General features: G+C 34.5%; 1 protein-coding gene across 1 annotated transcript; it reads right to left on the bottom strand.

Annotated features, from left to right (window-relative positions):
- Window positions 1–1742: 1742 nt before the first annotated feature.
- Window positions 1743–19361, bottom strand: LOC137393281 (sepiapterin reductase-like). The gene is made up of 4 exons (XM_068079765.1): window positions 18489–19361; window positions 18167–18319; window positions 10751–10864; window positions 1743–2567 (listed from the first exon to the last, which is right to left on the bottom strand). The coding sequence occupies exons 1-3, from the start codon at window positions 18997–18999 to the stop codon at window positions 10752–10754; spliced, it is 777 nt and encodes a 258-aa protein (XP_067935866.1). The 5' UTR covers window positions 19000–19361; the 3' UTR covers window positions 1743–2567; window position 10751.
- Window positions 19362–25890: the final 6529 nt, after the last annotated feature.

Genomic DNA, 25890 nt, shown 5'->3' with positions numbered 1-25890 from the left:
TAGGTTGATGGTGAACATAGTCAACAAATACGGTTATCACTGCAAGGACAACTCCAACATATGGAGATAAAATGTGAAACAGTGGTTAGGTGAGAGAATTGAATGCAAAAAATATTCTCTCGTTTCAGTCACTCATTTTATTCGACCAACAGACAGTTTCAAAGAAAAGGCAAGACAATATGTAAAGACTCATCAAAACTGCATCTAGAAACATGAGCTGTTTTCCATTTGTCTAACCATTACTTGCTGACCTCAATGTTTTGGCTCACGAAACAAGCACGGAAATGAAAAACACGATTATTGTTGATAATGAAAACCTTGTTAAAATGCTCAGAATAGATCACACCTAAACGGCTACTTCTTTCTCTCGATCTGAACGTCTCATATTTCAATCATGAATCGCTGTAGTGCATCTGTATTTGAGTGCATCTGTTTATCAAATACAGCTATTTCTGACAAGTTCTAGCAAGTTTTAATGAACATTGAAAGTATCTAGCTGCAAGCTCATGAGACATACATGTATATGATAGTTATTTTTCAAAAAGTTCTGTAACAAATAATTTTAAAAAGCTGCAGTATAATAATTTACAATTTTCACTTTGAATATTCAACAGCATAAATTACTTCATTTCAAAAAAAATTTTGTGACAAATATTCATCTTTCATAATTATTGTATTTAGCAATTTTTCTTACAAAGGTTTAAGGACTACCATGAGGGTATGGAGGTAAGTTTCATTATTACAAACATAGTATATATGGCCTATATGAAAACTGGTTAATTCAACTCGGTGCTGCTTAAAACGAATTTACAAATTTTGTGTCAGACATAAACAACTACAGAAATTTTTAAACAATTTTAAAATTGATCGAAAGCGACAAACAGTATGAGTAAGGAGTCGTCGTACTGTTACCTTCCTACCGTTATGTAATCGTGTGAATCTGTTGGGGGATGACTGCTACTTGATTAACGAGATTTGAGAGCTGGATGAATTCGTATACTACATATGAGACAGTTATACAACGAACTTTGGTCAATGACGAAGAAGCAAAAAGTATAGAAGTTTCATAGCCTGAGAACAACTGAAAAGATGAACATGTAGTGCAGTCCTCACAAAGTTAAAGATTTCCTATAGCCTCATTGGTTGATAAACACTAGTCTAGTTGCCCTAAGCGCCCTCGGAACAGAGTCTGTAGCATTAGTTCCATTACACTAGGAGCGACCCAAGCTGAAGTTCAGGAGACGGTGTGATCCTTTGACATACTATAGTAGCCTTGCCTACTATCAGAGACAATTCTTTCCTAGGTTTGATTTGATCCTAGGTAATATCCTAGGTTTGATTCCAGCACGAGGGAGACTTTTTACTGACACTTTTAGCGTGACTTGAGACAAATGGATACGGTTCTTATTATAGTAAATATTTATAGCCAACATTACAGAGAGCTGCCCACATGTCATGCTTTAGCTTACATTTTAGAGTTGCCTTTTCAAACGCTGATTCATGAAGCATTACCTGTTGAGGCAATTGATTTCTACCAATATATTTCTGTTTCCCTGTTCTATCTGGTGTTTTTATGTTTGACAACAGGAATCTGAGATGCTTACGCAATTGAGGGCAAATGCTTTCACATTGTGCTGGATCTGCATCATTATATGCTATTTAGTCACTTGGCTAATTAGCTCAGCTGAAAATACCAAAAATTTAACCCCATCAAATTAAAGCCCGGGTAAATAAATGTGAAATGAAAACCAAACAAACATACTAATATTGATAATAATTACTTGTCAAGTGATATCATAGCTGTATGTAGGCAATAGCAAAAGCTTACATGACAACAAAACAATGGTGTAACTTTCATAACCACATATCAGTAAAAAACATCTATTTCACGCATTTCCGATTTGCACACATTTATAAAAGTGATATCCACCTAACAGAAGTGAAAAATATGAGAAAGTTCATGTTAAAACACTAGGAATAGACGGGCGTCAATGAATAGCGGTATGTCTGATGAAATAGTAGGCACTGTAAGTACCGACCTCTAAAATAATGTATAAAAGTACAATCACTATACATGACTTATAAAGTATTTAATGACATACCTACAGAAAACAACTTTTCCTGCAAACTTAGGAGTTATCTTTCCACACACCTACATTAGCATCAGCTTTATCACTACTCGTCTACCACAAACAACAGTCAAGTTACATTTACAATATTCGGTTCTACGTATTAAACTGCCGAACAAATAGACTAAATCTTAACATCAATAACAGACAAGAATTTCTGTGACGTTGAAGATCTTTTGGAATGCCAATGTCATAAAAACTGATAACTCATTCAATAAAAAGCAAGGTGAAACGGGCCATGTTACATAAGAAAATACAAGGAATGGACAGAACCTTCATCATTTGAGGATTTACCAGTGTAGGGAAGCTGCCTACAGGTTGAGTAGACAGAAGCAACAAACAAATCTATCAGACATACATTGTAGTTACTTGTGAGAGTTAGATAGCGACTTCACCAAGACACACCTCTGGAGGATTTATATCATCAGCTTCAATCTACTACAAATGGAAAAAAACTTACAGTACATACGCACAAATGCACTTAGGAAAGGATTTAACAGAAAATATTGCCCTGCTTGATTATAGAATATACTCTAACATTTATAAAATTCAGTTCATCAGTGAAATTTATCGGTTAACTCACTGCTTCTTTTTATTTCTTCGGCTCTTCCACTGTTTGCAACAAAAAATTAAAATTATGTTTTTCAAGATTCGGAACTTATTTTTTAACCCCATTATAAATTAGCCCATACATTTTAGACTAATGAGTTGTGGTAGTTCTCCACCTTTGCTATTGGGTACCTCGTAGTTGCGTATCTCTATAGAACTCAGTCAACATACACACAGAAGCGCTGAACAATACTGTAAACGGATTTTAGAGGTAGAGGTGATGGAGATGCAGAGTTAGTAAAACTTGGACAAGATGAACTTTAAACTAACATAACATATTTGTATATCAAATACTATTTTACATTTTATCATTAACTATTACAGCCAGCCCCTCTATTAACTACTACAGCCAGCCCCTCTATTAACTACTACAGCCAGCCCCTCTATTAACTACTACAGCCAGCCCCTCTATTAACTACTACAGCCAGCCCCTCTATTAACTACTACAGCCAGCCCCTTTATTAACTACTACAGCCAGCCCCTCTATTAACTACTGCAGCCAGCCCCTCTATTAACTGCTACAGCCAGCCCCTCTATTAACTACTACAGCCAGCCCCTCTATTAATTACCACAGCCAGCCCTTCTATTTTTACTAGGTGAAGGAGTGACACTAGGTGAAGGAGTGACACTAGGTAAAGGAGTGACACTAGGTGAAGGAGTGACACTAGGTGAAGGAGTGACACTAGGTGAAGGAGTGACACTAGGTGAAGGAGTGACACTAGGTGAAGGAGTGACACTAGGTGAAGGAGTGACACTAGGTGAAGGAGTGACACTAAGTGAAGGAGTGACACTAGGTGAAGGAGTGACACTAGGTGAAGGAGTGACACTAGGTGAAGGAGTGACACTAGGTGAAGGAGTGACACTAGGTGAAGGAGTGACACTAAGTGAAGGAGTGACACTAGATGAAGGAGTTCAGAATGCAGGTGAATGCAGAACAGCAGTATTTTGTGTGTTGAAATTATTTTGTATGTCAAGATAAATATTTGCTTGAAGCTTATCTGTGTTGCTAAAAACTAGCATTGTCAGACACTTACCCACTCATATATCTGTATCCACATAATGCATTAAAATCTTTCCCTACCAATAAGGATATAAATTTTGACCCTTAATAATGACAAACTATATCAGTTATGACTGAAAGCTTACAGAACCAGCTACTCGTATGGTTTGACTAGACAGATAACATCTGTCATTATGATGACAGAGCTAAGCAACCTGTATGGTTTGACCAAGGTGACAGATATCTTATGATGTCAGAGCTAAGAAACCTGTATGGTTTACCAAGGTGACAGATAACTTCTTATGATGACAGAGCTAAGAAACATGTATGGTTTGACCAAGGTGACAGATAACATCTTATGATGACAGAGCTAAGCAACATGTATGGTTTAACTAAGGTGACAGATAACATCTTATTATGACAGAGCTAAGCAACCTGTATGGTTTGACCAAGGTGACAGATAACATCTTATGATGACAGAGCTAAGCAACATGTATGGTTTAACCAAGGTGACAGATAACATCTTATTATGACAGAGCTAAGCAACCTGTATGGTTTAACCAAGGTGACAAATAATATCTTATGATGAGAGCTAAGCAACCTGTATTAAGCAGTAACTTTGGCAGATGTTGTTTTCTTTACTCTCAAGCCTAGAACGCTTTTGAATTTTGCAAACAAAGAGTGGGCTTAACATTTGTTAAGATAGTCATAAATTATACATTGCCTTGCTGACCTAGGCAACCAAATACATTGCTTTGTTTAGCTCGAGTATGTCACCTGATGACTATATTTGAATGATTTTTGGCAACATGTAACTGAATTCGCAACCGATTAGCAGATGATTTGCACTCATCAAGAGCATAGTACGTCAGAGAAGACTTGAAAAAACAATTTAAAAAGGAAAGACAATTTATTTACCTTAGCTTGCCGCTATGACAAACATTAGATATCTCTATACTGCTTTTATAAAAGATCTGACCCTAGTATTGCTGACATGTGAGAACATAACCTGATGACACCGAGACAAAAACTGCAATTCTATGCATCGGATTGAGGTCTATTCATTTCAATAGCACTTTACAGAGCAGGCGCAAGCAGCAATAAAGCTGACGTGTTGTAAGGAACAACAAAAAAACACATGAAGACCTCCACATCCCTTTTGCAAGGAAGGTGTTAATACAGACCTCTAGATGAGAACGAATGAGTTGTAAAATACACCCAGACAATGGTCTAAGGACACAGCTATCAGAAATGCTCCTTCATGTTGCTTGCTAGAGTTCATATGCAGATTACATGTAGATTGCAGGTTTTACATATGCTGCAGAATTGTTTTGTAATGTCAGCAATTCTAGTTTAACTTTTTTGTTTCAGTGCATTTTACCTACATTATCTAAAAGATGTCACATCAATTTGCAAATCCAGACTCCAAGGTTTGAGGGAGACATTTGACTAGTGGCAAAAATGCAACAGGTTCACAGAGTAATATAACTTAGCCTTTTCTACTACAACTACTGTGTTACAGTATTCTCCATATAACAGGCTAACGGCAACCTGGTGTTAAATGTTATTTCATGGAATTATCAGCTCATGCACATCAGATAGACAACTCCCAATAACTTTTACTTAATAACATTTTACTTACAATGTAAATACATGTAAAAGGTTTTCATTTAAGTATGTATATGAAAACAAGTCACTATGATTTTTAAGCCTGAATAGAAAAACATCATTCACAATAAAGGGTAACCAATCAAAGAAATTAGTTGATGAAAATACTTTAAAATGCACATTTAACAAATAATGATCAATATTTCGATTGTATGATTCGTCTGTCTGACTGTAAACATCTGTTACATTTTTGAGAGATTGAAATATCTTTATTAGCTTACATGGAATATTTGAGGCTGAAGCAGTAGACTGGCACAGCCCAATGATGGATCCGCTACACCGCGCAGCCAGAGTAGATAAATTTATCTACTCTGGCTGCGCGGTGTAGCGGATCCATCATCAGATTTCTCACATTCTGTAGGGACAGAGAAATTTCCAAATGCACCTAATATGATACGACTAGCAGTGTTTTGACAAACTATATCATATTGAAAATTCTATTAGCAGAGCCAATAAAAACTGATAAACGATATTCAAGAATTGGCCGCATAAAAATTGCGTATGCTTTGGAAGATGGAAAACACCCAAAAATCCTTTTCTTTTACTTAATAAATAGCTAATTAGATTGACCTATGAATACACTCTCAACGCATAAGGTATGAATACAGCTTTAATCCTAGCAAAATGGTATTGCTTTGACTGAAATATTTTTGTTTACAGAAATAGCCTTTTCAAACTAAAAATTCCCATTTGTAAATATGTAAACAAAATTGTGTTTTATCTAAATTCAGATAAAAGTAGTTCAATTCGTACCAGCTATTTATTGCTGACAGTGCTTGGTCAGCATCTACAAATTTTTGGTTTAGTGTCGTCAGCATAAGAATTATAATAATCTTGCAATGTATAATTTATAGAAACACTAGCAGAATGCCCGGCGTTGCACGAGTACTAAAAATCAGCTTATATACAGTGAGAGGTAATATAGTTGCCTGCCACTTGACATTAGCCTGTCACATTGCCAATGGCTAATTTGAGTAAGCTTACTAATAAGAGCTGTGAGAGCAAGCATAACATAACGTTGGGCCGTAACAGAGAATGATAGCGTATTTTCACCCACATAGCGACATATATCACCCAATGAAACCATCAATCTCAACTGCTAAGCTCAACTGGTAAGGTATTTGCCTGGCGAACGGGAGGTTCCGATATAAAATCTTCTGTGATATGGATTCTTCATTCCAATATTTTGATAGCTATAGCTGGACCAACTGAACTATACACAGACACACTAACTTTGAAATTTATACATTAGAAAACATTGAAAAGAAGAATTCCATAAGTTCCATAAGGTTGAATCTAAGGATTCAGCCTTGTGGAACTCCAACCATTTTCATAGGTGCAAAATGAGCTTTCTCTAATGCACTATCTGTTTTCATTGACAGAGATAGGAAGACAACAAAGATGTGGACAATTTTCTAGTTTTTTTTAAGAGCATGTCATGATTCAAAGAGTCAAATGCTTCTTTTGACATACAAAAACTGGCACCAATGAAGCAAGCAAACGAGCTAGCTAATTTCATCCGACAATCATCCAATAGTTGAAATATCAAAAACCATCAAATATTTGCCAACAAGAGTGATTTTTTTCTAAAGTCAACTGTGTGTTAGAGGGCAGACCACTAGAATCGAGGTGACTTGTGGTTAGGAAGCAATCAAATAGAAACATACTTTGCGGTTCCATTTTTGTTTCCTTTTTGTATTTTGTATAAGCCCTCAATGTCTGAAACATGCTTTGCTAATGAAACATGCTTTACAATATTTTGTCCTCGGAGTTCAACATATCGAAGTGGCAATGCAATAAAATCCGCTAGCAACTGGTACATAATTTCAGGATTGTATGTATTCTTCCTAAGTTTCTAGATGAGACAATTGGAAAGCAAATTTCATCAACGATATTGTGCAAAAGAGAATTCATCAAGTTGGTGTGAAAATTTATTTCCCTACAAATGTCTAGAACTTGTGTTGTATGACTGGCTACACATATTAGTGAAGTAACTGTTAAATTCATTAGCTATTTTCACATGTCCAACTATCAGTTTTCCATTTACATGAAGCGTGTTTAGCAGTTTTTCTCTTTTTTTTTACCAAAAAATGGTTTAAACGTTGAATAAATTTACTGCTTATCTCCATGTAAATCACGTGAAACATTTTAAATTTTGCTTTCTAATACCGTTAAAATATAGTTTTTACATTTAAGGTAACGAATCTATTCTTCTTTTGAACTTTGCTTGTTTAACCTCTTGTAACTGATGTTTTTATAACATATCAGTTTCAAAATAAGACTGATCCATCCATAGAATTTTGCTTTTAATTTTGCTCCTACTTGAATATTGGTCAAAGGGAAGTGTTTATCCAACATGTGAGAGATGAAGGATTCAAAACGTTATGCTTTTTGATCAAGGTCAAATCCTTGATTACAGACAACAAGCAAAAATGATTTGTTTTTTGCTTTAGTGCAGAACTCATCCCTATTTATTATAAACATGTTTCTGCATTTAACAATAATCTTCTTTTGTAATAATTTGTGTTTCAACTGTATTATGACAAAAGTTGCATAGTGATCAAAGATTTCTCTATCGTATGTAAAAATACCAGATTTCAGAACTTAATTCTGTACTGATAAAACACAAGTAAAGCAAAAATTTAAACCTTTATGACTGACATAACTTATGCCACTTATTTGCTGGTATATAAATTTTGTTTCAAGTGCATGGTGTAAGAAAGTTTTTTGGTGGTAAAATTATACCAATTAATATTAAAATCTCCTAAGAGTACAGTTTTTGTTTCCTAATAATTTGTTGCTTAGAATGTGAATTAATATATAATTGAGTTGTGAAGCAATAGTATCTGGTGGTCTGTAAATCGAAAGACTCACCAAATGACAGTTCACAAGCTCAACCTTAATCTACACCAAATCGCGCATCGTTTCCAAAACACTGTAATTAAACTTTCTCAAATAAGAAGCTGTAGTCTTAACATATAATTTACAATCAGAGCGCACAATATCAAAATACACGTGCACCCTCAGGATATGATTTTGATCCGTTCCAGGGTTGGCATCGTATGGTGAAAAAATCGTACGTAGGGGTATAGAAACCATAGTAATTATATAATGCAAACATCCTCTGGTAAACATCGTCAAAAGTTTATATAAGTGCAGTACATACTAAAAATTAGTAACACAATAGCATGTTAACCATAGTAACTATAGTTAGCTACAGGAACTTTATTGTATTTAGTGGTTTTGACCTGCTATAAAATGTAACATTATAATGTACCGTAGGGAGTGCTTACCTTCAAGGCAGAAGTATGTATAACATAAACTAGAATTTACCTCAAATAAGTTTAGCTTACTAAACGCACGCACGCACACACACTTAAAGTGAGGTATGTGTAGGGAGTATGCATATGAGGTACATGTGTAGGGAATGTACAAATGAAGTACATGTAGAGGAAATATACATATGAGGTATGTGTGTGAGAAGTATGCATATGAGGTAGGGGGGTATACATGATTAAACTGTGTATGTATTTATTTTTAGTATGTATTTTTTACTATTTTACTGAACTTCAATTTTTTATCCCTAAAATTTTATCACTTATCAATTTCTGTCTTCGCTTTTTATAACTTTTAGAAGCTTGTTCAAGATCTTTTTAACCGAATACGGCAAAAAAGCCCGAACGATGCCGTTTTTCATAATAAAGTGGATTTTTGTTAACAGGCTAAGAGAAGTTGTCTGACCAACAGACCTTCTGTTTTTAGGGATCGCAACCCCAACTTTGCTACTGATTTTAAAGGGAGAATATTACTGTTTTACACACAAGAATTGCTGAACTGAGAGAAATCGTGACTTTTTTAGGCGCTGTAAAAATATTTTTAGCAAACAGCATTTCGGTGTCTATGCTATATTGATGTACATAATAAGCACACCGATTTGTATGGTGAGGTGAAAAAAATCATTACGTTCCACTTGGTAAGGTGAAAAAAATCATATAACAGGGTAATCATATCTTGAGGGTGCACTGTAATATGAATCAGCTAGAGAATTAGGTATCTTCATTTTAAGCTATGTCATGTTAACTGGGAAATCCTAAAATGACTGCCTCAAGTCAAGAGACTCAATGGGCGAGTACGATATGATGTACAATCCTAACAGTTGTGTTAGCCTATGACAATTTCGGTAGAGAATCACAAGGCAGATTTGAAGCATTTTTCTAGATTTTCCATGTTGCATTAAAGAGAACCCATAAACAGATAGATTATGACAATGAGTATCTATCTAAGCTCACGTGAGTTGACCAACATGAGTTTTGCAAAATAATAAATTGATAGAGATTGAAGAGATTAATGCCATATTGTAGTGACACATGAACATGTTTCTCATTGGAAAATTGAATCATAATCATATCATAATCATCGTAATCCAGAAGAATGCCCTTCATCATAACTGTGTTCTTACCCTCATTAATCTGGTCAATTGTTCTCTTTGTTTCAGAAACATCTAACAAATGGTCTGACCGACTGGAGCATAATATGTACGGTAGATTCCTAATTTTCAACAGTAAAATAATTTCAGGTTTTTCAGACTTGAAGGTTGACTTGCAATAAAATTCATATTACTGTTATTTGGTATCAAAAGATTCACCATGTCTTACTCTGCTGTTTTGTATGTGCAAAATATGTGGAAATCTGATTACAAGCTCTTAACAGCTAAAAAACGAACAGTTAATCGCCGCCATGTATGCTGAAATTTTTTTACCTCCTGGGGAGAGCTCAGCCACATAATATCAATTCGGATCTGTCAGCAGTACGTGTTTCTATGATGTTGAAGCAATCTCACAGCGAATGCTTTCGCACTAATTTAGCAAAGCGGATTTTACCCCATTTTTTATTATTTGAGTTAAAGCAACTCCCAATCTATTTGAAGCATGGAACCGCAGTGATTGGCAAAAGTTGTAACTTCTGTGCAAATATGAAAGACAATTTCAGCCTTGCCAGAAGTTAGCCATCTTTAAGCATCCTTGAATTCATTAAACTGCATCAGGAACTTTAGTCACATAAGGTGCACATGATAAACAGTTTTTGTAAATATTACAGTTTTTTCTCCGTCAGAAACAGCAGATATTTTGAAATTGTTTAGTCCTTACTGTTCTTTTTCTTTGCTGAAGTCATCGATAAACTAGTAACTTTTTTTACTACATTATTGGTTTATTATATTAACAAGGTATTACAACTATTGATACTAATAAAACAAATGCGTTTAAAATGGAGTGATGTGACTGGTGTACCAAAAATGTACGTAGATAATGCAAATAGCATTCTAGTAAATCAAACTAGGTCCTACCTTATGATGGTAATGGATCAAAGTAGTCGACATGTGAACCAGAGACGAATTTGTCCTCTCTCAGCACTGTGACAAGCTTGGCAGCCGAGTCCTCCATTTTTACACACTGAATTCCTAAAATCCGACAAAAGAATGAAAGATATAGCAACACCAAATGTCTGACCAACAGCACATGGAATATAGATATATTCACAACATACCCACAAACCCTTCACATAATGAAAAACTGCTAATATCTGTCAGTGTTTATTTTACGTCTATGTATTCGAATGTTAAAAGCAATTTAATCTCTTCTCATAAAAAGTAGTTCATTTCTTCATATTTAGGGTTAAAGGTGTGGTTGCGTCAAAAAGGTCGATTTAATGATATTAAGACCAATAAAAAGCTAAAACATCAGCTACAATTTGATGTCATTTTTGTCTTTGTAGACCAATTCTGTCCAGAGATATATGCGTTTGAATGAGGCCATCTTTTAAAAAGCTCACATTCCAGCGGGTGCTTCTTTCGTGACGTAACTGGTGATACATCTGAAGAGTGCATGAGCGATAATATAAGGTCGCTTCATTAGCCAATCATCAGCACGAAATTTTTATATAGGTCGTAATAAATGTTATCACTCGTAAAACGCGTTGTCTGTGATCTCCAATTTAGGGATTTTACTCTATTATTAAATCGTATGGCCATCGATATTTACTAAATTAATTAACATCGTTACTTTAATGAATTACTCAATCGACACATTTTATTGACGAACAACAGAATTGTAAAAATTGCTGTAAAGTTACTGCGAAGGTGACTCCGAATTTTCTGGGCATCAGGTGGTTAAAGTGCTACGGAGGAAGATAGGAGAATGGAGGTAAATTTATATTTTACTTTGAGTCTCCTATAAATATACTGTTGAGTTTACATTCAGATTATATTTCCCTGTTTGAGGTTATAATGTAATTTCCTGTGCGTGCGAGATACGTATGTACAGTGAGTTCTTGACGGCTTCTTTTTAATCCATAGCATCTAGCAATACAATGGCTTAGATTGATGAATATACTAAGGTAATATTTTTAGTACTCATTAATACAGGCACTAATTAATCAAATTATAACTTTTTACTAATCATCGTTTTTTAATTTTTTATCGGTTCACCTAGCTATATTTGCTTCAAATTTTCTGTGGCAGTTTTATCTAGTAAATTACATGTAGATTTATGATTTGACTTTAGATGTTTACTTCTCACTCGTAGAAAGTGAAAAAAATCGATTGATCAATGCAAATCTTTAACTTCCAGAACCAAAGCTTCGAATCGTTGGCTTGGCGTACTTATGCTTTTGTTAAACATTTATTCGTTTTTAAAATTACACTCGCAATCTATCTAACTCCCAATTTGAAAGCTTTCAGTAGATACGCGTTAGCATGACATATCTATGAATGACATATATTTGTTTTACTGAATTCAGGATGTTTATGTGGTCCCACCCACCGAAGCAGCTTTGTCAGTCTGGAAACTGCCATAAATGGAAAAAAGAGACTGGAATGTGTGCTGCATAAACCATGATGTTTTGTTTGAGTTTGCTGCAGTAGATGAATTTGTCTTATTGTATCAGCTAAAACTATGTGAGTGGCCACGACTTGATGAATATTTTTAATAAAAGCTTTATGCCAAGATGAAAATTTCTTTGCTTGTAAAAGTTATATAATAAAATAATATTGTTAAAGATAATGCAAAACATGATTTGCAGAACATTGAATATCATAGCCCCGTTGACACCTGTGTTGAAATATTTTCTGATAAACGGATTTATGAAGTGCAATCAGAGCTGCATGGACAGGCACTTTTGCATAGCTCGACTATTTGTTTAGTACTCGAATCAACTAATCAAATGTGGCCAGTGAATTTTTTCTACACATTGATATTAATGTTTCGATAACGTTGACAGTCGACTATACATACAATGTACATGACTTTTAGGGATGTAGTTGGTTTCGCCCATAGGGTTATTTCCCCCTAGAGTGATAACTGTGCCTTCAACAACACGAGCGTTTCCGTGCCAACAAGGAGCGTTTAGCCCACGCCCCTTTTTTGTGCTAGTCAATCGTAGTGATTGACAGAACGATAACATCAGCCATGAGAATGATCATGACTTTCCACAGTTAAGATAGTAATTATTGCTCATATTAAAGATATGATGATTATAGTTTATTACTCTAATATATGCTTATTATTTAAAGCAATTCAATACCTACATGCCTTGCAAAGGTACTGAATAAATAGTCTTAAGTAAGTGAGTTAACGCAATCAGTTACTCTAATGATATACAGCCTCCACACATGGGGGGCTGTATATCATTGGTTACTCATAGACAAAACAGATAGTCATACTGGGGTTGTATTACATTGGTGTGATGGGAAGCTAATCGACTGCCATCAACTGAAAGTATTGACATTGTATGGTGATAGAGTGATTCATTGACACTACAGTTCACAAACAGCCCTTGCATATAATATTAGATTTCAATACATATCAATCAAATACATAGACTAGCTTGAAGCAAAGAGGTCCATTAGTTAGTGGACATCTTTGCTTGATGTAAGCAAGCAAAAAGTTTGAAAGTTAGATTGGCAAATGTTGTTATTTGTTAGATAAAAATAAATTATACTTAATTATACTAAATTATAATTATTTAAAAATAAAATAGACTTTTTTATTACTTTATTTATTAAATAATTTTTTATTGTAATCATAGCTAAACAGATTATATTTAGCCATCACTTGCTAATTATTTCACATTTACATTTAAACACATTTGCAATTTCATTTTTCTTCCTAAATCATTTCAACAAAAAACTTCTTTCATGATATGAAATTTAAAAGTTGTAGTTGTTTGAAAAAGCTTGAAAACATTTACAGTTGTTTTTTTTTTCTCTCTTCTCTTCATTTATTTCAATTACACAAAACACTTCTCATAATATGTAGTTTGAAAGTTAAAGTGGCAAATGTTGTTATATATTAAATAAAAATAAATTATAACGTACTTAATTATACTAAATTAAAATTATATAAAAGTAAAATAGACTCTTTCATTACTTTATTTATTAAATAATTTTTCATTGTAATCATAGCTAAACAGATTCTATTTAGCCATTACTTGCTAATTATTTTACATTTAAACACATTTACAGTTTCATTTTTTTTTCCTAATTTATTTCAACAAAACACTTCTTTCATGATATGAAATTTAAAAGTTGTAGTTGTTTGAAAAAGCTTGAAAACCTTTACAGTTGTTTTCTTTTTTCTCCTAATTCATTTGAACAGCTTAAAAATATTTTCTCATGATATGAAGTTTAAAAGTTAGAATGGTACATGTTATATAAAAATAAATTTTCTGTCCAAAGAGTTTGTTATTACTCGGGCAGTACAGCTCATAGTTGATGGCAGTCGATTAGCTTCCCATCACACTAATGTAATGCAACTCCAGTATGACTATCTATCTTATTTATGAGTAACTGATTGCATTAACTCACTTACTTAACACTATCTATTCAGTGCCTTTGCAAGTCAAGTAGGTATCAGGGATTACGTGTATGTCACAATTTCCATTTCCATAATTTATTTCCATATTAATTCCATTTCCATAACATTTCCCTACTTCATTTCCATATTATTTCCATTTCCACAACATTTCCATAATTCATTTCCATATTACTTCCATTTCCATAAAATTTCCATAATTTATTTCCATATTAATTCCATTTCCATAGCATTTCTATAATTCATTTCCATATTATTTCCATTTCCATAACATTTCCATAATTCATTTCCATATTATTTCCATTTCCATAACATTTCCATATTATTTCCATTTCCATAACATTTCCCTACTTCATTTCTATATTATTTCCATTTCCATAACATTTCCATAATTCATTTCTATTTCATAAAATTTCCATAATTCATTTCCATATTAATTCCATTTCCATAAAATTTCCATAATTCATTTTCATATTATTTCCATTTTATTTCCATTTCCATATTATTTCCATTTCCATAACATTTCCCTATTTCATTTCCATATTATTTCCATAACATTTCCATATTATTTCCATTTCAATAACATTTCCATTTCAATAACATTTCCATATTTCTAAAATAAAATTTCCATATCCATTTCCCTAAAATTATGGAAATATTTATGTTTATGGAAACAATGATATACAGGGAGACTGTATATCATTGATGTATGGGGCTGTGGGGGGGGCTGTATATCATTGATGGAAATGGATATGAAAAAGTAAACATTTCCATAATATGTTTAGCAATCCCTAGTAGGTATTGAATTGCTTTAAATAATAAGCATATATTAGAGTAATAAACTATAATCATCATTTCTTTAATATGAGCATTAATTACTATCTCAACTGGAAATTCATGATCTTTGTTTAACCCTTCTCATGGCTGATGTTATTGATCTAGTCAACCACTACGACTGACTAGCACAAAAAAGGGGCGTGGCCTAAACGCTTCTTGTTGGCACCGGAAACGCTCGTGTAGTTATCACTCTAGGGGGAGATAACTCTATGGTTTCGCTACATACTCTTTTCAAAGACGAAGCTTGCTTCATTTACTTCGGTAGTAAGAAACTAGTTTTCGGTGTGGGCAATGATATACAGCCCCGTCCCCAGTATAGGCGACGGGCATAATGTGGGCAGGGCTTTTGGGAGGCTGTATATTGTTAGTGTGGGTAGCGACAGAACTGTGCCGATACAAAGACCTTATTCTACATAGTTTGCTTGACAGAATTACCGCATACCGGTAGAATTGGTAGTCAGTACTAAGATGTTTACACAGCATTTAGAAGAAGCTAATATGGCAAGTTTTTAATTTTCCTTGTTTGAGGCCTTTGAGACATTGGTAATAATGTATCTGTAGCTGGATTTAAAATTTTATTCTAGCCAACACAGGCAAATACAAGATAAAATATATGCCAATAGAGCCTCATAGGACTAGACTTTTATTGCAATAGCCGATGTGAATACGAGAGATAGAGACGGGTTGTATCACGCGTTACATCACTTTGGGCAAGTCTGGGCATGTTTTTTTGGCCTGAGCGTTTTTACCGCGATCGAATTTTTTCGATTTCAATCTTCAAATATCTTTGTAATGAGATCGTCAACGCAACAAACAACATATCAACTGATAGACAAAGAAAAATACTTTCTTTTAAAATCAACTCAAATTTGACGCAACCACATCTTTAACCCTTTCACGGGCAGAGCAACGTTTTTGTCGCTTTGCGATACGGCTGCTAATGGGCAGTGCGACGTTTTTGTCGTTTCGGTAAAGTATTTTATTATTGCAGTTTCTGGATAGCTAAATGCCGTTTTTTGTTTACTTTTTTTACCAATAGCAAGCTACGATATAGTAGTTTCGGTTAGCCTCAAAAATTGACTTTTAGGTTGAAAAAACGATCGTTTTCAGCAGTGATGAATAAATAAATTTTCGAAAATTAGAAAATTGTTCTAAATAATTTATCAACTTTTATTTTTCTTGGTTCGGTTTTAGCTTTTATTTACTGAATTTTTCGAGAGTTTGACTTCATTTTACCGTCATGGCGACTTCTAAAAGAACCTCCCGAGATTATTCTAAAAATGCAAGTACTAATACCGAAATTACTAAGAGATTCAGAGCTGACAGTGACTTTTTAGATTTAGTAGCAAGAGATGACAGTGAATCAGGTTTGGATTGTGATTGGAATGACTTTACATCTGGAAGTGACAGTGATGAAAAGGCTGGTAGCAGTAATGATGAAGATGTGAGTAAGAGTGATGCCAGTGCCTGGAAGAATATAACCAACATAAACAGAGATAGATTTCCTACAATTCAGCAGTTTATAGCAGTGACAGGCCCAATATTTACTCCAGTAGATGCTCAACCAGTAGAGTATTTTGAAAAGTTTTTTGAGCCTGTCAATCCAGGAAGTACATCTTTGTGGGAGCTCTTTTTTACACGAATAAGTACATGGTGCAAAGACTGATGTGGGCCTTTGTAAAGGAGAATGCTTTCGAAAATATCATTCGTAAATAGACAATTATTATGAAAAGCATATATTCTATGTTATACATTTTTATTTATTTATAATATATATATATGCCTATGGACATATACATGTATACATATGCACCTTTAAACATAGATATATGCACATAATAACACACAGAAAAGTGTATGAACCTTTTAAAAAAATTTGATTTTTTGGAAAATTAATTCGCCCATGGGAGTCTGATTTAGTTTTGAAAATTCGCCCGCGAAAGGGTTAAGTACAAAATAAAATTGATAAAAAGGCGGCATAACACATGGCTATGAAACAACTCATCATCAATGATTTAAAAATTATGATTAAAAAAGTGTCTTCATTCGGGCATTCATTGCCACAATTTCATGTAGAAAGTATCAAACAATAGGATATTTTCAGCTGAGCTTAAAAAGCCACATTTGTGTGAACTATTATGGTAAAGTAAATAGTCTTTCGTCACACAACTATTGAGCAAAAGATTTGCCCAAATTACTTTCAAGGACAGCTTTTGGGACCAACATGCGTAATTTGTGAACATCGAGGATCACCACGAACAAAAGCATTGACATACACAGAAGTGCTTTCGGTTAGATTCTGGACATTCACAAACAACTTTTTAGGAGTGAGGTGGATGCTGCCATTTGTACTGTGCGTTGCATTTCTGCATGTCCCTATCTTTTTCATTTTTCACATTTGCAGGTAAAATATTTTCCAGCTGCATGGCGTTTAGCCCTTTTCTCCAGGTGCACTAACCATACAAGTTGACATGGTCACAACCTTTTTTAATTCAATAATTTTTATAGGTGATTGATTTAGAATCACATGTACAGCAATTCATTTAAGGAAATATGACTATGTTAAACTTTATCTCACGATTTACTCTACATAAAACTTCCGCATACGATGTGGAAGTCAAGCAAGTATTTGGTGTGACATACAAAGTAGTTTTCAACATACGATGTCCAGAATTTCTAGCAACAGTCTTGTCAACACACGTAAAAAAATGACAAAAACTAAAAAAAATATTAAAGCAATAAAAAATAAGTTAACGATTAAAACCCTTTTACTAATTATTAGGCCTACTGTTAATTTTTATACATACATGTAATTAGAGTGAACAAAGTTAGCTTTTTAATAGTGTTTTATATCATGCATTTGACGCTAGGCGTAATAACTTGAAGTACTTATGATTAGTTTTTGGTACATTTATAAATCTTTGTTTGTTAACGGCTTCATTCTTTATAGCAAGGTAGACGTAAATAGTCTTTTTATAATGAACGCATCAGCTGCAAGATGAGATGCGTCTTGTTAAACAACAATAAAAATATATATGCAAGAAACGCTGATATACCTTTGAACATATCTCTTGTTACATCGTCATAACAACTACTCTGAATTTCCTCAAGCATGTCTGTCTTCATGGGTCCTGGAGCATAATTTAGAAACCGTACTGATAGGCACTCTTCGGCAGCAACCCTAAAGAACATATCTCTCGCCGCTTTACCTGAAAAAAAAACGCCAAAAAATGTCGTCATTTGCAAAACCTTTAACGATATTGCACAACTAAGTTTTGAAGAAAAACTTTGGACGACTCTTTGTAGATTAGTATGTTCACTCGTTGGTTCAGACTCAATCTCTCAACTTAGCACTATGTTCATTAGGACCAAACTCGCCTGCACAGTAGAGACTTAGGCCTTTGGATGGTTGAACAGCGCACAATGACGAAATGTTCACAACAGTCTTCTGAGCGCAAACGCTAAGTTGCTTTAACAAAATATTGTTAACCGCAACCATAGATGAAAAGTTGATAAGCATATATTGATTAGCTTCAAGCAATTTGTAATCTGTGCCTTTTAGGGAAGGCTTCCCAACAGTTCCACAATTGTGTAAAATTAAAAGAGAATGCGTCGAAGATAGTGCTGGAACACACTCGCTTACAAACTTAGAGAGCGAATCTTCATTCAGTGAGCTACACTCGAGTCCGTCATAAATATACACAGTTACAGAACTATTCTTCTGTAACATGAACAACTTGGTTTGCTCCAAAGGATCTTTTGATCTTCCGAGTAAGATCACAACCGACTTCTTGTGCATATGCGGTACAACAGCAAGACACAGCGCTCGTCCATAACCTCTTCCAGCTCCAGTCACCACCAGACAAACGGAATCCTCAAAATTCACCATCGCTTCTAGTACGGCTTCTTTTCGTACGTATGGTACAAGAAAATACGAATAGCGTTAGGTCAATAGCATAAGGCAATAGACGTACTAGTTCTATTGCAACGATTAGGTATATAGCCGTTTCAATAAAACGAAGACGATATATATGTACACCTGATTGCTGTGGTGCGTAAGCCAAGTAACCTCAACGGAACGACAACCCCAGTAAGACTGCCAAGAACTTCGATATGATGCATATTACCTATAGAATCTGAGTTTACGATTATGAAAGTTGGACGGTCAAGGACGTCATAGCTAATTAGCCGTGGCGGCGAAAAAGCCACGCCTCCAACTGATAACATATTACTGAGACACTAACTTTTATCCTCAAAAACCCACTTCAAAAAGTAGCTAGGGTTACTTAACCAGGACAATTCCACTTTTCCATTCTCTACTTTGTTGGTGAGTCCTATATATTGGGAGTTCTCCTTTTTTGGATGTTTAAAAAGATAACTCCAAAAATGTATAGCAAATAATTGGTAAAATCCTTTTTTCAATAAATAAATTACAAACATTTTGAGAATTACTTTGACATTATAAGTTGTAGATGTCTCTAACTTCTTGCTTTGGCTACACTGACAGATTTGCAGCAGAAATAGCAACCAAGACATTAGTTTAATAATTGATAGGTAAATTAAAATGTTAATTTCACAATTTTAACAGTATAGAAAAAACCAAGACATCTTATGCTTATTTGACTATGGTACCTTTAGTGCTGGTGATACATCCATCAAATTTATAATATAGTATACAAGTATTACATGTTAAAAAACATATACAATGTACAATATCCAATTTAAAAATATTTTGCATATTTAGTAGTAAAACCAAAAACTCAGTTTTCAGATACAGATGCACATCTAAAAACTACAAACAAAATATGCATAAAGTTACAAAACATGAAAAAATGTAACATTCTAATTACTAAGGCAAATATAGCAAATCTACAATATTTAAACATAGATGTAAACAAAGCAAATGTACAATACCGAAATGATGAAATTACAGAACTCTTTTCACCAGATCATGCAGAGCCATGACTTTCGAATCCATGTGTGTGTGAGATTTGCCCACAGCTAATCTTTTCTTTACAATAAATGTGAAGCCTGTCGTAGGAATTTCTTAATGATAAGTTCTAGCGTGTTGTGCTTACAGGCTGCTCCTGTCTCAGACCTTGCATGTGTCAACTTGTTTCACAAAAGGTCAACCAGTGAGCCTTGGGTTTCATCTAGTGCTGGAGCCCACTGTCTGAAAACTTTCTCTACAGACTCTAACGTCGTGAATATTTGTCGTGTTAGGTGCTCAAGTGCTCCTTCGCAATACTCTTTTCTAACGGTGTGTAAGGCCACCTCTCTAAGAGTTGCAACAGGTTCCTTTAGTGTCGTTATCATGCAACAATCTGTACACGATTCAATAGCCTTCAACGCCCAGCCAAACAGATATTAAAGAGAAGATTTCTCCACCATGATGAGCTCATTGACTGGCTCACCACTTATAACCATTTCAGTACACCCTTCAGTACACTCGTCAAGATGTTCATCCTTATCGTCTTGCTGGCTACATACTAAGGTTAAATAGTCAGCCAGATAACTAGAGTCTCCGTCATAGGAAGAATCGGTAGAAGTTTTCAAGTGTTGACTAGTGGCCATAATCTTGTCATTCAACAGCTTCATCATGTTACAGCAAATTAGACTAAGTAGAAACAATGTTATTATAATTACCAGATGAATTTGCTAAATCAAAGTGCGCTCTTCTCTTTGGCTAGGATTTTGCAAAATTAAACACTGTAGGAGCTGCATCTTTCTTCAAGATCTTTACGCCTCTCACTTCTGAATAGCAGTTATTAGTAAAGTGCGCCTGGAATAAAAATAAAATCAGAGATATACATTTACAGTAACATTAACAGAAGTAATACTTACATCTTTTTATAACAATAGACCTACCTAGAAAACTTCGCATAATGTACTGAAAATAAAACACTACTCAAGGACGATAAACCTTACCAACCCACAAACAAACAGACCAGTTAAAGCGACTCAATGGGTGATGACATGAGTTGCTTACAAAGACTAAGATCTTCAAACTTATGAATTCTTAGTCCTGTAGAAGATTCCTTTACATCAAGCGACAGTCTCTACTTTTACTAGCAGCGTTATTGTTAAGACACATTAAATAGGTGGTCCTTTGTACTTATTACTTTATACTAAACTTAATCTCTTTATGAAATTATACAACTTACTGAGCATAAAAGTGATGAGCTGGTGGGCTGCCACAGTTTGTTCCTTTTACCAGAGTTGAAGGAAGGAAGACATTTCATATTCACCAGCCATTGGTTCCATAGTGAGTCTTTGGAAACCGATGGAAAGTAAGCCCAAGCCTCGATTAGTGCAAAGAGGGGCTGCACAACTGCTGGGCACTAGAACTAATTTAAAAAGGTCAGCATGATGTAAATTAAGTGTAGAACTTCTGGGGGTACAATGAAGTAAACCTTCGCAGGCCTGTAGTAGTAGATTGTTGTTTGCTTGGTGGGATTGGGGGTGAGGAGAGCAGCATTTCATGACTTTAAAAAAAACTGACACAACATTTTAAGTTAGTTTATGTTAAAATTAATAATAATTTGAAACTCGCCGATGCACAACCAGCTTTGGAAAAAAAATTTCTTGGCTGGCGGTGCAGGCATGGTGTATTATTAAACTCCCCTTCCTTTTTCACTGCCCATAAAAATTGAATTTTGAAAGGTATTGTGTGATCATCTATATTAACAACAAACTCAGATCCATAACCAACCCTGGGCCTCCATCTGAATCATTGCAACGATAGTATTATAAAACTCACGATTGAAGTGATTTCCACGGTTACTACTATTGTACAATTTGCGTACAACAATGACTAATCATATACATTTAGCTCAAAATCAATATGCTGTGAATCTTGGTAATTAACCTATAAAAAAGTGAAACTCTGTTGAAAAGGACAATGTAGTGATCTATCATAAATTGTATTGCTTATATTCAGGCTGCAAACCTACTTTTTGATCAGGACCAACATAACTTCTCATCAACTTCTTTCCATTTTGTGAAGCTCCAGCGCGTACAGGTAGGCTGTATGCAATACAATACAAGTTAATCTATTTAAGTAATTTTACCTGCAGCTTAATAGAATTTAGACTTCTTTGCTAGTTTGGACTGATATAAAAGTCCTCCAGTCAATATTTTTCTTTTTAGAACTGGTTCTAAACATCAAAAATAGTAAAAGGAAATTCAGCTCAATGCAAATGTATGTAAATTTTGAGAACACACGCCGCCATTGGAAGGGAGGCTTTATATAAAACTGTTGTGTTCTCACTGTAATGTTCTTTATTTCAGTACTGAGCTTACAATGAATTTGTAAGAGACATTCCAAGTATATATATATATATATATATATATATATATATATATATATATATATATATATATATATATATATATATATATATATATATATGTATGTATAGAGAGCTGTTATAGCAAAAGTATTATTCTTGAATTATATATTAAGCAAGTAAAAGTAATCTGTAATTATTCCATAAATAACCAGCTATGTATAATACTATAATGACATAGTCAATTTCATTCACCATGTAATGCACTGATTGTCCATTGTAATCTCCCAACAAAAACGATGTTTACACGATTGTCTAAACTCTTCTACATGTATGTTCCACTCAGGTATAGAACTGTTGAGACTACTGGAAACTAAAGCATGTTGCAAAAGGTCACCTTTCCCAATACGCGTAGTATTCGGGGTAAGACATTGCACGAAACAGTTTGTCCTTTAAATAATAATGTTAAATCGTTCTTTAATTGTTTTGGTAATCAGTAGGAACTACCTATGTAACAGCTTTACTGAAACTTTCATTGCTACAAGAAAGAACACATTTTTCGAAACCAGTATATCTGTATTGTACACATGCATGTGCATTATTTCTAGCCATTTCTTGAAACTATTTCTCGTAAACATCAGCCCCAGACTTCTTTGTCTTCATGTTGTAGTAAATAATTACTTAAACAAATGTGTCATGACCATAAAACAAGTACAACTATAAAATTCTCAATGTTTGTCCATCTGTACTTTCATTTGTCCAGCTATAGTGATAAAGTTTTAAAGGTTGACTTGCAACAAAATTCACATTACAGTTATTTGGTATCATAAGATTCACTATGTTTTACTCTGTTGTGTTGTAGGTGCAAAATATATTGGAATGTGATTACAAGCTCTTAAAAGCTAAAAAACGAACAGTTAATCGCAGCCACATGAGACCGCCGTAGTTTGGAATCGCTTTCCAAAACGGCTCAAATGTGACATAGCTGTGGTAGATGGTTTCTGTTTACACTTTCATGCAACCTCATTCGTCGAAATCTTTTTACAAATATACTTCACGCATTCAATAAAACCATGTCTATTGTTCTTACGCGTCTATTTTATCGTCATTGTCATGCTGTCACTTTTAGCACTGATATCCTATAACTTACCGTAAAAATTCGTTAAACTTTTCAACCTTACCTCGAAGGAGTACATATCATTGTCTGATAATCAAGACGAGCTTGTTGGTCACCTGTGATAATCAAAAAGTGCTGCAAAAAAATTATTTTCGAAGTGTTGGGTCACATGATCAGATTACGACTTGACGATTAGATAATGCCGAAACAAAACTGTAAAGTAGCGAGCATCTATATTTGATACAGGGTTTTTGGTAAGACCCGAAGTGTTTATCATAAACTAGTGCTGCGATAAGTTTTATGCTAAGCTTTTTATTGCCTTTTCAATTCACGTGAGAACATCACGTGACAAGACGATAACCAAACTGTAATGAATATGTCAGAGAAATAAAGAGATTCCAATCTACGGCGGCTTTTCGTTTTTGAGCTTTTAAGGGCTTGTAATCAAATTTCCACGTATTTGGCACCTACAACACAACAGAGTAAGACATAGTGAATCTTTTGATATAAAATAACTGTAATGTGAATTTTGTTCCAAGTCAACCTTTAAGAATGAGATATCCGCTGCGAACTGGATTTGAACTCACAACCTCCAGTTTTGTGGACATCCTTTTAACCAATACACTACACTATCCAACTGAAATAAATCTGGCACATACTTGGAACACATGCCATTCTTTCATGGCTTGGCGTTAAACACTGCAGCTAGCGTTATGCATAGTCATACCAGAAAAAAGATTTGCGAAGGCATACCAAAAGAAAAGTGCATGCTCATAAGTGAAAAAAAATTTGTAAACTCATATAGCCAACAAGACTTCTTGCAATCAGTATAGATCTGTATTAGGCACTGCAGCCGGTATGGTATAAATTCTACAGATATAAACACAGTACACAGTAATAAACAAACACCTTTATTTAAAAGTTAGAATGGTGAATGTTGACGTTGAATATGTTGATTAAAAGTAAAATTTTGTACAAGCTTTTTTATTACTCGTGCAACACCGGGCATCCTTCTAATAAATACTAATGCTTTTTCCAGTCTTTGGTTGCTGGGATGAATAAGCTTGGGAGCTGCTACGAGCATTGATGCCGTTCCATTGGCAGTTAATTGCGTGGCTGGGACTGAATATTTTAGGCACGGCGATGTGCATTAATTTTGTTTAGTCTTTGCATTCGATCATCTTGGTGAGCAGTCTTCTCCAGACCTGGTCAGTAGAGCAGCAGTCTTTGTCCTGAGCAGTTTGGCTCAATAAGCTCCCCATTATTGGTGATAAAGTTTCTAAGCTTACAACGTTGTTCTTATAAAAGTTCCAAAGTTTACACTATTCTCGAGTTTATTCTACCAAGACAAGCCACGGAAGGCCATTTTTTGACTATTATTTTGTATTTCATTTTTAGCAAACTGTTAAACTTTTACACACATTAGGATTTGTTACACTCACTGTCTACTTCTCATTTTATGTTTATTTTACAATTTATGTCTAATTCTAACCATTTGAGTTGCCTCTAAAACATATAAACCAATGTATATTTTTACACTGTTATTAGCAATTAGATATGCAACTGTTTTATATTGATGTACATGTCAAGCAATTCGCATTGCAGACTTCACGTTGAGCTAGTTGGGTTAAATAAAGTCGCATGAACGGCAACTCCTCATCAGTAAAGCTAGCACTCCATTGAGGCTCATCTCCCTAGATAGTGCCTGTCACTACAGTTAAACAATAATTGTATTTACACAGCCAAAGATCGGATTATGTAAAAACTAAGCTGCTTTTTAATTCGCACAAGTCACTGAATTTATCATTCATGATATATGTAGTATAAAACTAGAATACCTATATATGTAAAATGTACTGTTGTTTAGCACAATTAACGATTGTCCGCTCTCAACAATCCTAAAATCAACGAGGTGATAACTCCCACACTCAAAGAGCAAATCGATTGTTGTGTCTATTCTGGGTTCGTATGAAGCAGAAATAGATTAGGCACAATCCGTGAAAAAAATGAGAGCGGATAGCCACACAAGGCAGGCTTCTACTGACTTTATGTTGGTGTTTAACTATATCAAACAATCAAACTTTATGCTAGTGATGACCTCATGTTGTTGTTGATTATTCACTGATTTACTGCTGGTCTAGCTATACAGTCTGATATTCATTGACAAGTGCAATATACAAGTATTTTGGACAAATAAAACATGTATGAAAGATGCTAAAATGTAAGATAAGAAGTTATCATCAACCTACAAACACGTTGTAAGGCAAGTGATGTATTCCCTCAACAAAGAGCATCCTTTGTTGAGGAGCATACATAGCAAGGTCTCTTCTACAGAGCAACAGTTTGAATAATCTTTGAGAGATAAAATAGTTCA

Source organism: Watersipora subatra, chromosome 4 (assembly GCF_963576615.1).
Source record: "Watersipora subatra chromosome 4, tzWatSuba1.1, whole genome shotgun sequence".
Lineage (NCBI taxonomy): Eukaryota > Metazoa > Bryozoa > Gymnolaemata > Cheilostomatida > Watersiporidae > Watersipora > Watersipora subatra.
This window is presented reverse-complemented; position numbering and strand designations above follow the sequence as displayed.

Coding starts and splice junctions, on each gene's coding strand:
- LOC137393281 (XM_068079765.1), bottom strand. CDS start 18,999: ATGGTGAATTTTGAGGATTCCGTTTGTCTGGTGGTGACTGGAGCTGGA. Junction 18,320..18,488: donor CCTAAGTCTCTACTGTGCAG/GCGAGTTTGGTC, acceptor TTTTTTTTTCAG/GTAAAGCGGCGAGAGATATG. Junction 10,865..18,166: donor AACAAGAGATATGTTCAAAG/GTATATCAGCGT, acceptor GTCGGATTTTAG/GAATTCAGTGTGTAAAAATG.